This window comes from Rhinoraja longicauda, chromosome 40, assembly GCF_053455715.1.
Source record: "Rhinoraja longicauda isolate Sanriku21f chromosome 40, sRhiLon1.1, whole genome shotgun sequence".
NCBI lineage: Eukaryota > Metazoa > Chordata > Chondrichthyes > Rajiformes > Arhynchobatidae > Rhinoraja > Rhinoraja longicauda.
Window position 1 is genome coordinate 11,725,562 of NC_135992.1, and position 17,069 is coordinate 11,742,630.

At 48.1% G+C, this 17,069-nt stretch overlaps 1 protein-coding gene across 1 annotated transcript in view; it reads left to right on the forward strand.

The window, feature by feature from the left end:
• The window catches only part of LOC144611489 (epithelial membrane protein 2-like), a 23,775-nt gene extending 9,519 nt beyond the window's left edge, over positions 1-14,256 (forward strand). Inside the window, exons 2-5 of the mRNA XM_078430621.1 lie at positions 4,577-4,702; positions 7,342-7,438; positions 11,514-11,654; positions 11,806-14,256. Of these exons, the coding sequence (XP_078286747.1) occupies positions 4,625-4,702; positions 7,342-7,438; positions 11,514-11,654; positions 11,806-11,963 (474 nt within the window). The 5' untranslated portion in view covers positions 4,577-4,624 and the 3' untranslated portion in view covers positions 11,964-14,256. The remainder of the gene's footprint in view (positions 1-4,576; positions 4,703-7,341; positions 7,439-11,513; positions 11,655-11,805) is intronic.
• Positions 14,257-17,069: the final 2,813 nt, after the last annotated feature.

The following is a 17,069-nucleotide window of genomic DNA, read 5'->3' on the forward strand; positions in this document are numbered from 1 at the left end:
CTCATCTAAACCCAGCCTGTCTTTCTTGCCCAAACAAATGCCTCTTATTTTGTCTATGTACTAAAACTCTTGTTTGTTTGTTTGTTTGTTCCTGAACTACAGCCAAAACGGTACACGATAGCGCGACAGTTTTAGGCCCACCTTGCTCACCGTCGTCCATTTGGTGCTAATGGAAGAAGTTTCATTGAAATCGGTGTTATATTTTTAAAGATATTCACATTTTAAAGTTTAAATCTATCTCCTAGGGAGGGAGGGGGGAGGGAGGGAGGGGGAAGGAGGGAGGATGGGGGGAGGGGGTAAGGAGGGGAGGGATGGAGAGGGGGATGGGGGGGAGAGGGGGAGGGGGGGGGAGAGGAGGAGGGTGGGGAGAGGAGAGGGGGGGAGGGGGGGAGAGGGGGAGGGGGGGAGAGGAGGGGAGAGAGGAGAGGGTGCTGGACCCATGTAGGAGAGGTTTGGGCCCAACGGGTCCACTTGTTTAATTTAGAACCCCAGCCTTCGATCCATTCTTTAATCCCATGAAATGAATGTAAAATTCCAATCAAAGGTATCACAAAATGCTGGAGTAACTCAGCGGGTCAGGCAGCATCTCTGGAGAGAAGGAATGGGTGATGTTTCGGGTCGAGGCCCTTCTTCAGACTGATGTCAGGGGAGGGGGCGGGACAAAGATAGTATTGTAGTAGGAGACAGGAAGACTAGTGGGAGAACTGGGAAGGGGGAGGGGAAAGAGAAGGACAGAGGAACTATCTGAAGTTAGAGAAGTCAATGTTCATACCGCTGGGGTGTAAGCTGCCCAGGCGAAATATGAGGTGCTGTTCCTCCAATTTGCGCTGGGCCTCACTATGACACTGGAGGAGGCCCAGGACAGAAAGGTCAGACTGGGAGTGGGAGGGGGAGTTGAAGTGCTGAGCCACTGGGAGATCAGGTTGGTTAAGGCGGACTGAGCGGAGGCGTTGAGCGAAACGATCGCCGAGCCTGCGTTTGGTCTCGCCAATGTAGAGAAGTTGACATCTGGAACAGCGGATACAATAGATGAGGTTGGAGGAGGTGCTAAGAATATCAGTTGTAACATTAAACAATCTTGACACCTGCTGTGGTGTAGCCATGAAAGATTCTATTGTGTTCTCTGAATATTCTGTCCAATATATACTTTCCAGCCAATGTCCAAATGCAAATTCAGGTATTAGATTGCATTGCATGGATGCAAATTGTACAGACAGTAGGGAAATGCAGAAGCTACACCTCGAGGGTTTGTCGATGGGTGTGTATGTGACTTCTGGAACAGCCCGAGACTGTGAAAGAGCAACTCGTACAGCTCACCCCCTCCATGAAACACTGGCCAACCTGAGGAGCACCTTCAGCAACAGACTGGTCCCACCGAGATGCAGCACAGAACGTCACAGGAGATCCTTCTTCCCTGTGGCTATCAAACTGTACAACTCCTCCCCCTTCTGTCGTGGGGTAGACTGACCCCCCTCCCTCCATATCCTGTGCACGTCCCCAATCCGATCCACTCATCACTTTAGTTTCATGTTGTGTTTTATGACTGTTGGCAGTCCAATTTCCCTCCTGGGATAAATAAAGTTCTATCGTATCGTGTTGAATTAAGGTGCGGCATGGTGGCGCAGGGGTAGCGTCTCTGCCTCACGGCGCCAGAGACCCGGGTTCGATCCCGACTACGGGCGCCGTCTGTGCGGAGTTTGCACGATTTCCCCGTGACATCATGGGTTTGCTCCGGTCTCTTCCCACGCTGCAAAGACGTGCGGGTTTGTCGGTCAACTGGCGTCTGTAAATAGCCCCGAGTGTGTGGGAAGGAACTAGTGCTTAGCTTAGTTTAGTGCCAGGCGTCCCGAGGTACAGTGAAAAGCTTTTGTTGCGTGCTAACCAGTCAGCGAAAGGACGATACACGATTACATTCGAGCCGTCCACAGTGTACAGGTACATGGTGCATGGGTGCACGGACTCGGGTGGGCCGAAGGGCCTGTTTCAAGTCTGGACTCTGCACAAGTCTGGTCAGCTCAAGAGAGAGTTACATTTAGCTCTTGGGGCTAAAAGAATCAAGGGATTATGGGGGGTAGAAAGCAGGAACTGGTTACTGATTTTAGATGATCAGCCGTGATAGTACTGAAAGGCGGCGATGGCTCGAAGGGCCGAATGGCCTCCTCCTCCGCACATATTTTTCCATATGTTTGCTGTGTTTCTAACTGAACATTGTTGGTGTTGCTGGCAGCAAAGGGGTGTTTCTCGTGTGATTTCAACACCAGAGGATTTGCATCTGGTCGCCTTTGGCTGAGGCAGGAATTTGTTTACCCGTCACTGAGTTGCTGAGAGGCCCGATGCACATGAAAGAGGGCCTGGATAAGACTGCCCTGTGTGACTGTGTGTGCGTGCAGGCTTGTGTCTGTCAGCTGAGGCCCGCTGCAGACTGCAGGAGACGCACTGAAGCTCGGTGCAGCCAACGCCGAGGCTCTGTGGGGGAGGACCACAGTCTAGGGTCCTTCCGCTGCTGCACACGGGGGGGGGGGGGGGGGGGGGGGGGCAGGGTGTGGTGGAGACACCTCTCCAAATAAGGGAAGGCTTTCCACTCCAGTGGGCCAGATGAGTGGGGGGATAATTTTATGTAATTGGTGCATTGAATGCATGTATAGCCTCCGAGAATGTCGGGTCGAGTTTTGGAAGGAATATATTTATTTCTTGAATAAAGTATTTTTTGATAATAAAAAGAAAAGGGACTGATAATATTTTTGCAGACGAACTTGTTGATTTGAGCACGGCCTTGGAACACCAGGGGTATATCAAGTTTCTTGAAAATGTGAATGTTTTTTTTCAAGTGCTAAGAATTCTTTTGACAGATTTGACAGATTGTTTTATGGCGGTCAGGGTGTTTGGCAGCTTTAAGTTATTTTACAATAGATTTTGTACAGAGGTGGTCCCTGGTATTGAACTGGTATTGAACTGGTCTGTGATTTGGCTTCATTATTATGTAAAAAAAATGGTATCACAAAATGCTGGAGTAACTCAGCGGGTCAGGCAGCATCTCAGGGGAGAAGGGATGGGGTGATGTTTCGGGTCGAGACCCTTCTTCAGACTGATGTCAGGGGAGAGGGGCGGGACAAAGATAGGATGTAGTTGGAGGCGGGAAGACTAGTGGGAGAACTGGGAAGGAGGAGGGGAAAGGGAGGGACAGAGGAACTATCTGAAGTTGGAGAAATCAATGTTCATACCACTGGGGTGTAAACTGCCCAAGCAAATCAATAGACAATAGGTGCAGGAGGAGGCCATTCGGCCCTTCGAGCCAGCACCACCATTCAATGTGATCATGGCTGATCATTCTCAATCAGTACCCTGTTCCTGCCTTCTCCCCATACCCCCTGACTCCGCTATCCTTAAGAGCTCTATCTAGCTCTCTCTTGAATGCATTCAGAGAACTGGCCTCCACTGCCTTCTGAGGCAGAGAATTCCACAGATTCACAACTCTCTGACTGAAAAAGTTTTTCCTCATCTCCGTTCTAAATGGCCTACCCCTTATTCTTAAACTGTGGCCCCTGGTTCTGGACTCCCCCAACAATCCCGCCCCCTCCCCTGACATCAGTCTGAAGAATGGTCTCGACCCGAAACATCACCCATTCCTTCTCTCCTGAGATGCTGCCTGACCCGCTGAGTTACTCCAGCACTTTGTGGAGCAACCTTCGATTCGTACCGGCTTCTGCAGTTATTTTCCTATGTAAAACAAAATAAAAATTGTGATGCTTTAATAATGAAAGTATCTCTAAATTGCACGCTGATAATGGAAGTGTTACGCAAAAAGTGGGCACATTGACCAGTTTGTTTCTTGTTTATATTGTCACTAAATTAAGATGGTTCCAGGAAAGAAAATGTTGTCTTGAATAAACGTGTCGGTATGAAAAAATAAATGGGAGGCCCTGGCAGCTGTAAGACAGAGGCCGGGTGTTCAAGTTACAGCAGTTATTGCTCCGCTGGTGGAGATGGGGGAGGGAGGGAGGGAGGGAGGGAGGGAGGTCTCGAAGCAGGCTCCACCACCCTCTGTCATTTTGTTCCAGTTAGCTGACCTGGCTGACGTGCTTTTCCCCCCCTCGTGGGACCTGCCCCATCCCATTACACACTGGACTGCACGTTCCCATCTCGGCCTTGATCCAGCCATTGACACGCGGAACTGCAAATGCTGGATAACAAAAAAAAAGGACTGACTCGAGTCTACAACCCGAAAAGTCACCTTTAGTTTAGAGATACAGCGTGAAAACAAGCCCATCGGTCCACCGAGTTCGCGCCGACCAGCGATCCCCGCACACTAACGCTATCCACACGCGCCAGGGACAGTTTTACATTTTTATACCAAGCCAATTAACTTGCACGCCTCGCGTCTTGTGGTGTACCGGGGATATCAGGGGGAAAAAGCCTGAGATGCTGCCTGACCCGCTGAATTACTCCAGCATTTTGTGATACCTTCGATTTGTACCTGGCATCTGCAGTTATTTTCCTACACAATGTAAATCGGATGTTTTTATGTTATTCCAGCTTTGCATGGTGTGTATTTGACTATTTTTTCTATTCTCCGCAGGATTACTCTTGCGTAGGAATTGCCTAAAGACAACCCTGTGGATCCAACATGCTCGTGTTACTGGTGGCCATTTTTCTCCTGCATCTCAGTACCATCATCTTCCTCATCATATCCACAGCTAACAATGTAAGTGTGGAGCTAGACTCCTGCTCTTGCTTCTCGTCACTCCCAATAGACTCCAACACTGATGAAGTGGTCATCATCTCCCATCTCCATCTCCCACTTCAAAGCTGAGCTAATTGTCACGTGTACGGAGGTACAGTGCATTCAGAAAGTATTCAGACTTCACTTCACTTTTTTCCACATTTTGTTACGTAACAGCCTTATTTTAAAATGGATTAAATTCATGTTTTTTAAATCATCAATCTACGCACAATACCCCATAATAAAAAAGCAAAAACAGGTGTTTAGAAATTTTTGCAAAGTAATTAAAAAGAAATAACTGAAATATCACATTTACATAAGTATTCAGACCCTTTGCTATGACACTCAAAATTGAGCTTATGTTCATCCTGTTTCCATTGATTATCCTTGAGATGTTTCTACAACTTGTTTGGAGTCCACCAGAGGTAAATTAAATTGATTGGACATGATTTGGAAAGGCACCTGTCTATATAAGGTCCCACAGTTGACAGTGCATGTCAGAGCGAAAACCAAGCCATGAAGACGAAGGAATTGTTCGTAGACCTCCGAGACAGGATTGTGTCGAGACACAGATTTGGGGAAGGGTATAGAACAATTTCTGCAGCATTGCAGGTCCCGAAGAGCACAGTGGCCTCCGTCATTCTTAAATGGAAAAACTCTGGAACCACCAGGACTCTTCATAGAGCTGGCCGCCCGGCCAAACTGAGCAATCGGGGGAGAAGGGCCTTGGTCAGGGAGGTGACCAAGAACCTGATGGTCACTCTGACAGAGCTCCAGAGTTCCTCTGTGAAGATGGGAGAACCTTCCAGAAGGACAACTATATCTGCAGCACTCCACCAATCAGGCCTTTATGGTAGAGTGGCCAGACAGAAGCCACTCCTCAGTCAAAGGCACATGACAGTCCACTTGGAGTTTGCCAAAAGGCACCTAAAGGACTCTCAGATCATGAGAAACAAGATTCTCTGGTCTGATGAAACCAAGATTGAACTCTTTGGCCTGAATGCCAAGCGGCACCGCTCATCACCTGGCCAATACTATACCTACGGTGAAGCATGGTGGTGGCAGCATCATGCTGTGGGGATGTTATTCAGCGGCAGGAACTGGGAGACTAGTCAGGATCAAGGGAGAGATGAACGGAGCAAAGTACAGAGAGATCCTTGATGAAAACCTGCTCCAGAACATTATGGACCTCAGACTGGGACGGAGGTTCACCTTCCAACAGGACAATGACTCTAAGCTCACAGCCGAGACAACGCAGGGGTGGCTTTGTGACGGGTCTGTGAATGTCCTTGAGTGGCCCAGCCTGAGCCCGGACTTGAACCCGATCGAACATCTCTGGAGGGATCTGAAAATAGCTGTGCATCGACGCTCCCCATCCAACCTGACAGATCTTGAGAGGATCTGCAGAGAACAATGGGAGAAATGACGCAAATACAGGTGTGCCAAGCTTGTAGCGTCATACCCAAGAAGACTTGAGGCTGTAATCACTGCCAAAGGTGCCTCAACATAGTACTGAGTAAAGGGTCTGAACACTTATGTAAATGTGATATTTCAGTTATTTCTTTTTCATTACTTTGCAAAAATTTCTAAACACCTGTTTTGGCTTTTTTTATTATGGCGTATTGTGTGTGGTTTGATGATTTAAAAAAAAAAGAATTTAGTCCATTTTAAAATAAGGCTGTAACGTAACAAAATGTGGAAAAAGTGAAGGGGTCTGAATACTTTCTGAATGCACTGGACAGTGAAAACCTGGGTTCTCTCCGGGTGCTCGGGCCTCTTCCCACGCTCCAAAGGCGTGCAGGTTTGTTGGTTAATTGGCTTCTGTAAATAGTCCCGAGTGCGTAGGATGGGGCTAGTGTTTAGCTTAGTTTATTTGCACGTGTACCGAGGTACAGTGAAAAGCTTTTGTTGCGTGCAAAGACAATATATGATTGCAATCCAGCCGCCCACGGTGTACACATGCACGGGGTGAAGGGAATAACGTGAATCATAGTTAGTGCAAGGCAAAGTCCAATCAAATATAGTCCGAGGGTCTCCAGAGAGGTAGATATTAACCCGGGACTGCTCTCTAGGACAGTGAAAAGCTTTTGTTGCGTGCTAAACCGTCAGTGGTAAGACAATACATGATTACAGTCGAGCCATTTACAGTGTACAGATACATAATAAGGGAATAACGTTTGGTGCAAGGTAAAGCCAGCAAAGTCCGATCAAGGATAGACCGAGGGTCACCAAAGAGGTAGATAGTAGTTCAGCACTGCTCTCTGGTTGTGGTAGGATGGTTCAGTTGCCTGATAACAGCTGGGAAGAAACTGTCCCTGAATCTGGAGGTGTGCGTTTTCACACTTCTGCACCTTTTGCCCGATGGGAGAGGGGAGAAGAGGGGGTGTCTGGGGTGCGACTGGTCCTTGATGATGCTGCTGGCTTTGCCGAGGCAGCGTGAGGTGTAGATGGAGTCAGTGGAAGGGAGGTTGGTTTGTGCGTGCGATGGTCTGGGCTGCCTCCACAATTCTCTGCAGAAGGACGAAGACTAAGTGAGCACTGCTCTCTGTTTGTGGTAGGATGACTCACCCTGTGTGTTGACTAATCTCACCCTGGATGCTGACCATTTGTTCTGCCAACAGGCCTGGTGGAGCACAGCAGACTACAACATGGACATCTGGAAGCAGTGTTTCCATGCGAACAGCACCTGTGTTGCTGTCGCCGACAAAGATTTGGATGGTAAGGCCAATGACAACATCCTAGCTGTTTGATTTACATTCGGGTCGGCTCCTGCTCGTGGAACAAGTTTGAGTTTAGAGATACAGCGTGGAAACAGGCCCTTCGGCCCACAGAGTCCATGCCGACATTCTATCACCCCGTACATTAGTTCCGTGTTATCCCAGTTTTGGGTCCTACTCCACTCAGGCCGATTTGCAGAAGCCAATTAACCTACAAACCTGCACGTCTTTGGAATGTGTGCGGCACGGTGGCGCAGCGCTAGAGCTGCTGCCTCACGGCGCCGGAGTCCCGGGTTTGATCCTGACTGCGGGTGCTGTCTGTACGGAGTTTATAGGTTCTGCCCGTGACCTGCGTGGGTTTTCCCCGGGTGCTCCGGCTTCCTCCCACACTCCAAAGACGTCGAGGTTTGTAGGTTAATTGGCTTCTGTGAATTGTCCCTATAGTGTCGGATTGAACTAATATAAGTCCGCGGGGACTTGGCGGACGGAAGGGCCTGTTTCCGCGCTGTATCTTTAAACTAATCATTGGAACCGGAACACCTGGAGAAAACCCACCTGGTCACAGGGGATACGTGCAAACTCCACACAGTGTATTGGCACTTTTCCCTTGCTGAATCAAGCACCGCTCCTCAAGCTAGTACTCACTCTCTTATTAACAGTTCACTGGCCTTGTTCATCTTTCCTTCCCTTGTGCTGAAATCTTTCCACATCGCCCTTTTCCAGCTGGGATTGTTTTTTCTGTGTCTGTGTGTGTGTATCTGTGTGTTCGTGTGTGTGTGCGTGCGTGTGTCTGTGTGGCTGGGTGTGTGTGTGTGTATCTGTGTGTGTGTATCTGTGTGTGTGTGTGTGTATGTGCATGCGTGTATGTCTATGTGTGTGTATCTGTTTGTGTGTGTCTGTGTGTCTATATATGTGTGTGTGTGTGTCTATATGTATGTGTGTATGTGTGTGTGTGTGTCTGTCTGTGTGCCTATATATGTGTGTATGTGTGCGTGCGTGTTTGTGTCTATGTGGCTATCTGTGTGTGTGTGTGTGTGTGTGTGTATCTGTGTGTGTGTGTGTATCTGTGTGTGTGTGTGTGTCCGTGTGTCTATATCTGCATGTGTGTGCATCTGTGTGTGTGTGTGTGTGTGTGTGTGTGTGTGTGTCCGTGTGTCTATATCTGCATGTGTGTGCGTGTGTGTATCTGTGTGTGTGTGTGTATCTGTGTGTGTGTGTGTATCTGTGTGTGTGTGTGTGTCCGTGTGTCTATATCTGCATGTGTGTGCGTGTGTGTGTGTATCTGTGTGTGTGTCCATGTGTCTATATCTGCGTGCGTCTGTGTATCTGTGTGTATGTGTGTGTCCATGTGTCTATATCTGTGTGTGCGTGTGTGTGCGTGCGTGTGTGTGCGTGTCTGTGTCTGTGTCTGCGTGCGCGTGTGTGTCTATATCTGTCCGTGTCCGTGTCCGTGTGTCTGTCTCTAGACGTGACCTTTTGGTCTTTTTCACGCTGGCTCACTGGCACCACCTGCTGGCGAAATCAGGCATCAGGTCTCCATCCTCCACTTGGCTGAGATCTCTAGACAATAGACAATAGGTGCAGGAGGAGGCCATTCGGCCCTTCGAGCCAGCACCGCCATTCAATGTGATCATGGCTGATCAATCTCAATCAGTACCCCGTTCCTGCCTTCTCCCCATACCTCCTGACTCCGCTATCCTTAAGAGCTCTATCCAGCTCTCTCTTGAATGCATTCAGAGAATTGGCCTCCACTGCCGTCTGAGGCAGAGAATTCCACAGATTCACAACTCTCTGACTGAAAAAGTTTTTCCTCATCTCAGTTCTAAATGGCCTACCCCTTATTCTTAAACTGTGGCCCCTTGTTCTGGACTCCCCCAACATTGGGAACATGTTTCCTGCCTCTAACGTGTCCAACCCCTTAATAATCTTCTACCTTTCGATAGAATCACTATACATGCGTTAGTGGTTACAGGCTAAACTAAACTAAACAAGAAGCTGTTGTCTTGTCTCTGCACACAAGCTTGTTTTGGGATTTGCTGGGGTAAAGCTACAACACTCACACACTTCCCAGCTATTCCATTCTGGATGGGAACCTCCTCTGTGTCTGCCGCTCATTACATTTGAGTTACTCCAGCGTTTTGTGTCTCTCTCCGGTTTAAACCAGCATCTGCAGTTCCTTCCTACCTCATTACACTCAGTTTATGGATGCAACATGGAGACGGGTCCTTCGGCCCATCATGTCTGTGCTGACCATCGATTACCCGTACACTAGTTCTATGTTATCCCAGTTTCTCATCCTACACACTAGGGGCGATTTACAGAGGCCGATTAACCTACAAACCTGTACGTCTTTGGAACGTAGGAAGAAACCGGAGCACCCGGAGGAAACCCACGCAGGTCACGGGGACCTGCAAGAATGTCCTTCCTCAAATTAGGAGACCAAAATTGCACACAATACTCCAAGTGTGGTCTCACCAGGGCCCTGTACAACTGCAGTAGGACCTCCTTGCTCCTAAACTCAAATCCTCTCGCAATGAAGGCCAACATGCCATTAGCTTTCTTCGCTGCCTGCTGTACCTGCACCCTTACTTTCTGTGACTGATGTACAAGCACACCCAGGCCTCGTTGCACCTCCCCTTCTCCTAATCTGACACCATTCAGATAATAATCTGCCTTCCTGTTCTTACCACCAAAGTGCTTAACCTCGCATTTGTCCACATTATACTGCATCTGCCATGCTTCTGCCCACTCACCCAACCTATCCAAGTCACCCTACAGCATAGCATCCTAATCGCAGTTCACACTGCCACCCAGCTTTGTGTCATCCGCAAACTTCGAGATGTCACATTTAATTCCCTTGTCTAAATTGGTAATATATATTGTAAACAACTGGGGTCCCAGCACTGAGCCTTGCAGCACCCCACTAGTCACTGCCTGCCATTCTGAAAAGGACCTATTAATTCCTACTCTTTGCTTCCTGTCTGCCAACCAGTTCTCTATCCATGTCAATACCCTACCCCCAATACCATGTGCTCTAATTTTGCACACTAATCTCTTGTGTGGGACCTTGTCAAAGGTTTTTTGAAAGTCCAGATACACCACATCCACTGGCTCTCCCTTATCCATTCCAGAAGATTAGTCAAGCATGATTTCCCTTCATAAATCCATGCTGACTTTGACTGATCCTGTCACTGTATTCCAAATACGCTGCTATAACATCTTTAACATTCAACTCCAGCATCTTCCCCGCTACCGACGTCAGGCTAACTGGTCTATAATTCCCCGTTTTCTCTCTCCCTCCTTTCTTAAAAAGTGGGGTTACATTGGCTACCCTCCAGTCCATAGGAACTGATCCAGAGTTGAAAGAACGCTGGAAAATGATCACCAATGCATCAGTCTGAAGAAGGGTCTCGACCCGAAACGTCACACATTCCTTCTCTCCTGAGATGCTGCCTGACCTGCTGAGTTCCTCCAGCATTTTGTGAATAAATACCTTTGATTTGTACCAGCATCTGCAGTTATTTTCTTACACCAATGCATCCACGATTTCTAGGTCCACCTCCTTGAGTACTCTGGGATGCAGACCATCAGGCCCTGGGGATTTATCTGCCTTCAGTCCCAACAGTTTACCTAACACCATTTCCTGACTAATGTGGATTCCCTTCAGTTCCTCCCTCCCACTAGATCCTCGGTCCCTTAGTATTTCTGGGAGATTGTTTGTGCCTTCCTTGGTGAAGACAGAACCAAAGTACTTGTTTAACTGTTCTGCCATTTCCTTGTTTTTCCATTATAAATTTGCCTGTCTCTGACTGTAAGGGACCTACATTTGTCTACATTAGGCTCTGTGGCTCTCTGTGGCTCTGAGGGCTGGTTAGGTTCGCCTGTTGATTGATTGTGTTTACGCATTGATCTGTGGCTCTGTGGCTGGTGCGATTCACCCATTGATTGATTGTGTTTACCCATTGATCTGTGGCTCTGTGGACTGAACGGTTCACCCATTGATTGATTGTGTTTACCCATTGATCTGTGGCTCTGTGGCTGGTGAGGTTCACCCATTGATTGTGTTGCTGTTTCAGACTGCCTGCAGGCCGTGCAGGCGAGCATGGTTCTCGCTGTGATCTTCAGCTGCTGTGGCTTTGTTGTCTTCACCTGCCAGCTCTTCACCCTGAAGAAAGGAAACCGGTTCATCTTCACGGGGATCTTCCAGCTGCTCTCCTGTAAGTTTGCGCGGGATAATTAAAGATGCCCGTGCCTTCTTCCGAGTCTGCGCGCGGCAATTGCGGCCAGCGCGGATTCACGGGGCCGGTTTCCGCGCTGTGCACCTGGCGTTCTCGTGCAGTAACTAAGGATGCCCGTGTCCTCTTGCAGGTTTGTGTGTGGTGATCGCGGCGGCCGTCTACACCATTTACTTCCACAGCAAGGAGCACTCTGGGTGGTATGGCTCCTCCTACATCCTCGCCTGGCTCTGTTTCCCCTTGACCCTCATCAGCGGAGTGATGTACGCCATTCTCCGCAAGCGAGAGTAAACCAGAGAGAGAGAGACCACTGAGAGAGGCGCAGGTGGGCCACGAGGGACGATTCTTGGAGCCCAACGTTCATTTTTGGAGCAATGTTAAACTGGATTTCCATTTTGAAAAAAAAAAAAAGAGTATGTTATTTTTGTAAATTCTATTTTTTAGTTTAGTCTGGAGGAGCAGCGCGGAAACACTGAGTCCACGCCGACCAGCGATCCCCGCACACCAGCACTAACCTCTACACGCACACTTTACAATTATACCCAAGCCGATTCGCCTGCAAACCTGTACGTCTTTGGAGCGCGGGAGGAAACCCACGCGGGTCACGGGGAGAACGTACAAACTCCGTACAGACGGCGCCCATGGTCGGGATCGAACCTGGGTCTCTGGCGCTGTGAGGCAGCAACTCTACGGCTGCGCCACTTCCATGCCCTTTTTCTCTCCTCTTGCCCATCCCCAGCCTACAAAAAGACATGGATAGGACAGGTTTAGAGGGGTATGGACCAAATGAGGCTTAATCTGACTCCAAGAATCCAGACGCCTTTTAGATAGGTTCTCAAGCTATATCCTGATCTAACGATTATCCCTTTTCCACCAGAAGCAAAATCACACAAGATCCAGTATTATCTTTTCAACCTCTCTCAGGCCAATTGCAATTAAAATCCTCCCAGTTTATAGTTTAATTTTGGAGTTTAAATCAGTTTGGAGAAGGTAGAGCCTTCCTACAGAGCTGGTCAATGGGTGGGAAGGAGGTCATCCTCAATGATAAGGTGGTCTTCCTATCATCCTCCTGTCGTCTTGTACCCAACACAACTTCGGGACAATTTATTTTTTAAATGGCCACAAAGTCCAGGTCAGGGGTCAGGGGTCTTGTGGTCTCGGGGATGGGCGTGGAGAGCGAGAGAAAGGTCAGATATGCCTCGAAGAAAAGACCACCATCTGCAAAGTGTATGCACTCCGCTCAAGAGAGGTCCAATGGTTTTGGGTTGAACAATCCCGATTAAACTCTAGTCAGAAGGAAAGCTGCCCAGGTCCACAGGAGTTGCCTCCCATCTAATGTCTGACCTTTCTCTCTTTGTATCTCCTCTGTGCTCGAACTAGATTTATCCCCCGCTGCCTAGTTTTATCATTCACCTTTGTACTTCTTGCCTTTTGCCCTACAGGTTTACACACTGCCATCTCCACAATGGGCTGGCAGACAAGTCTACCCATTTTACTGAAGGCAGAGGCAAAATGGTATGGAGCAACTCGCATGCGGGGCAGGCAGCATCTCTGGAGAGAAGGAATGGGTGGCGTTTCGGATCGAGACCCTTCTTTAGGCTGAGAGTCAGGGGAGAGGGACTCTCAGTCTGAAGGAGGGTCTCGACCCAAAACGCCACCCATTCTTTTTCTCCACACATGATGCCTGTCCTGACCTGCTGAGTCACTTTAGATGTTTGTGTCTGTCTTTGGTGTAAACCAGCGTCTGCAGTTCCTTCCTGCCCACCTTGCTGTCTGCTCGTGGAGAATGGTGGGGCTGGTGAGACCTTCCCTGAGAAGGTCTGAACAACCATGAGCTTATTACATGGGAGAGCAAGCTTGCAGACTCTTAATTCATGGTGCAATGTAGTTACATTGTGCTTCAGCCAGCTTCTTTTAACCCCTAATCTGGCTCCAAGTTTCCAGATACCTCCTGATAGGTTCTCAATCTGTCTCCCGATCTATTGATTATCCCTTTTTTCCACCAGAGGAAAAATCCCGTAAGATCCAGCATTTTTTTAAAATCTCTCTCAGGCAATTGTAATTAAAAACCTGCAAGATCATAGTTTAACTTTTTTAAAATTAAAACAATGTATTTTTCACCCGGTCTTTCCTGGGACCAACAAACGCTGATGCCTCTCCCACCTTCAAGTCTCGTAGAAGTTGTTTCGTCGTGATATATTCCTCAGTAAACTCTGGTTAGACCTTGATTAATCTTCTGACTTTCTCTCCCACGTGTACACCCGTACACACACACACACACACACACACACACACACACACACACACACACACACACACACACAAACACACACACGTATGCGCGCACACACTTGCCCACGCACACGTACACACACTTTCTCGCACACACACACACACACACACACACACACACACACACACACACACACACACACACACACACACACACACACAAAAATCAGTGTTCAGAGTATTTTTTTTATGATTTGCTCTATTCGATGTACATTTGTGGGAGAGAGGTGACCGTTTTGACTTTTTTTTGTAATTCTGTTGCTGTATAAACTATTTTGGAAATAACAATATACTCATTTCCTGCTTGGTGTTTTATTAATTGCTTGTGCAATGGTTGTTCAGTTCTCACTGCATTGCAAGTGACACCAACTACACACCACGCTGAGGTGGAAGTCTATGACTTGGAGTCTATGCCTCTGTGAATGGCCTGGTAAACAGGTAGAAGACTATCTGGATGTGCAAAGGATGTTTCCAGTGGTGGGAGAGATTTGTTTAGAAATACAGCGTAGAAACAGGCCCTTTGGCCCATCGGGTCTGCGCCGACCAACGATCCCCGCATACTCATTCTATCCTACGCACGAGGGACAATTTGCAGAAGGCAATTAACCTACAAACCTGCACGTCTTTGGGATGTGGGAGGAAACCGGAGCACCCGGAGAAAAACGCACGCGATCACTGGAAGAACGTACAAACTCCGTACAGACAGCACCCGTCGTCAGGATCAAACCTGGGTCTCTGGCGCTGTGAGGCAGCAGCAATTCTACCGCTGCACCACCGTGCCACTCCGAAGAATCTAGGACTAGAGGGCACAGCCTCAGAATAAAAGGATGTACCTGTAGAATGAGGATAAAGGGGATTTTCTTTAGCCAGAGGGTGGTGAATCTGTGGAATTCTTTGCCGCAGATGGTGGTGGAGCCCAAGTCAGTGCGTATTTTTAAAGTGGAGGGTGGTGGTTTTTGATTATTGCGGGTGTCAAAGGTTATGAGGAGAGGGCAGGTGAATGGGGTTGAGAGGGAGAGACAGATCAGCCACGATTGAAAGGCAGAGCAGACTCAATGGGCTGAATGGCTTAATTCTGCTTCTTTGTCTTATGAACTTCTAAACTTGTGACCTGGTCAGACAGGAGGCAGTCTGTCTTGTGGTCTTCTCCACTGCAGTTAATGAACTTGAAGCACGTCCTTGCATTTAGCTCCTGTGGTTCTGCCAGAGACCTTGTTTCTCCCGGACTCTTTGGGTCCTGTCACAGGTACCCAAAACTCTTTGGAACACTGTGGGTCATGAATGGATGGCATAGAGTGAGGTGGATGGGGTACATGGAGAATAGGAGGCTAAGAAACCAAGATGAGTAGGCAGTACAATCTACCCGTGGGCCAAAGGGCCTGTTCCTGTACTATCCTATGTTCTTTGGGAAGGATTAGGTTGTGAGGTTTAGGGGGACAATATATAATATTACCAAAGCCAATTAGCCTACAAACCAGTACGTCTTTGGAGTGTAGGAGGAAACTGGAGCACCTGGAGAACTGGAGCTGAAACTCAAGAGTTTCTGCTCAGAATCATCTGAGCAGAAGGTGTTAGCATCAAGAAAGACGAGTGAGAAAGTTATCTTCGGACAACTTAAGGCAAAGGCAGCCACATTCCTGTGGTCTTTGTTCACCCAATTACTTCAGGTTTTTGAGTTAGTTTTAATTAGCGGGGCCATGATTTAATTGTAGTTAAGGTGCATCACTGTTTGGAACGAAAAGTAATTTTATCTCCCCCCACCACCACCCCAAATTTTAGAAAATATAAAAAGTAAATAGACAAAGTTGGAGTAACTCAGGGGGACAGGCAGCATCTCTGGAGAGAAGGAATGGGTGACGTTTCGGTTCGAAAACCTTCAGTCTCGACCCGAAACGTCACCCATTCCTTCTCTCCAGAGATGCTGCCTGCCCCGCTGAGTTACTCCAGCTTTTTTTGTGTCTATCATCGGTTTAAACCAGCATCTGCAGTTCCTTTCTGCACAATATAAAATCTAAGGCCAAGTTGTGTTGAGTGTAGTTTCAGTCAGAACTCTTCCTCAAACTCAACACCTCCCCCTGGTGGCGTCTAAAGTCGTTGCAAAAGGCATTGGTTTTAATTGAAGGTTCTGCACGTTGCAATTATGCAAATGTTTTGGTACCACAGCTGATGCATATTACTTTCGAATTACACATCCAACTGACTTGGAAATGCATCACACTATTTTCACCATTGAAGGAAGGAAAATATTGAGAGCTGAAGGATGGGGAGGCTGCAGAGAAAGTCCAGAGAGGCATTTGAACAAGAAATTACATCTTTAAGGCACAATTACATAGAAACATAGGAAATAGGTGCAGGAGTAGGCCATTCGTCCCTTCGAGCCTGCACCGCCATTTAATATGATCATGGCTGATCATCCAGCTCAGTAACCTGTACCTGCCTTCTCTCCATACCACCTGATCCCTTTAGCCACAAGGGCCACATCTAACTCCCTCTTAAATATAGCCAATGAACTGGCCTCAACTACCTTCTGTGGCAGAGAATTCCACAGACTCACCACTCTCTGTGTGAAGAAATGTTTTCTCATCTCGGTCCTAAAAGACTTCCCCCTTATCCTTAAGCTATGACCCCTAGTTCTGGACTTCCCCAACATCGGGAACAATCTTCCCGCATCTAGCCTCTCCAACCCCTTAAGAATTTTGTAAGTTTCTATAAGATCCCCCCTCAATCTTCTAAATTCCAGCGAGTACAAGCCGAGTCTATCCAGTCTTTCTTCATATGAAAGTCCTGCCATCCCAGGGATCAATCTGGTGAACCTTCTCTGTACTCCCTCTAAGGCTATATTCTTCTCTGTACTCCCTCTAAGGTTACATTCTTAGACTGGCACAAGGGCACAGCGGGTTGAGCTGTTGCCTCACAGTGCCAAAACCTTGACCTCAGGCGCTGTCTGTTTGGATTTTGCACTTTCTCCACTGCCTCATCATCCCCCCTTTGCTCATTATTCTTTAGGCTTTAGAGATACAGCGCAGAAACAGGCCCTTCGGCCCACCGAGTCCGTGCCGACCAGCGATCGCCCCGTAGACTAGCCCTACCCTACACACACGAGGG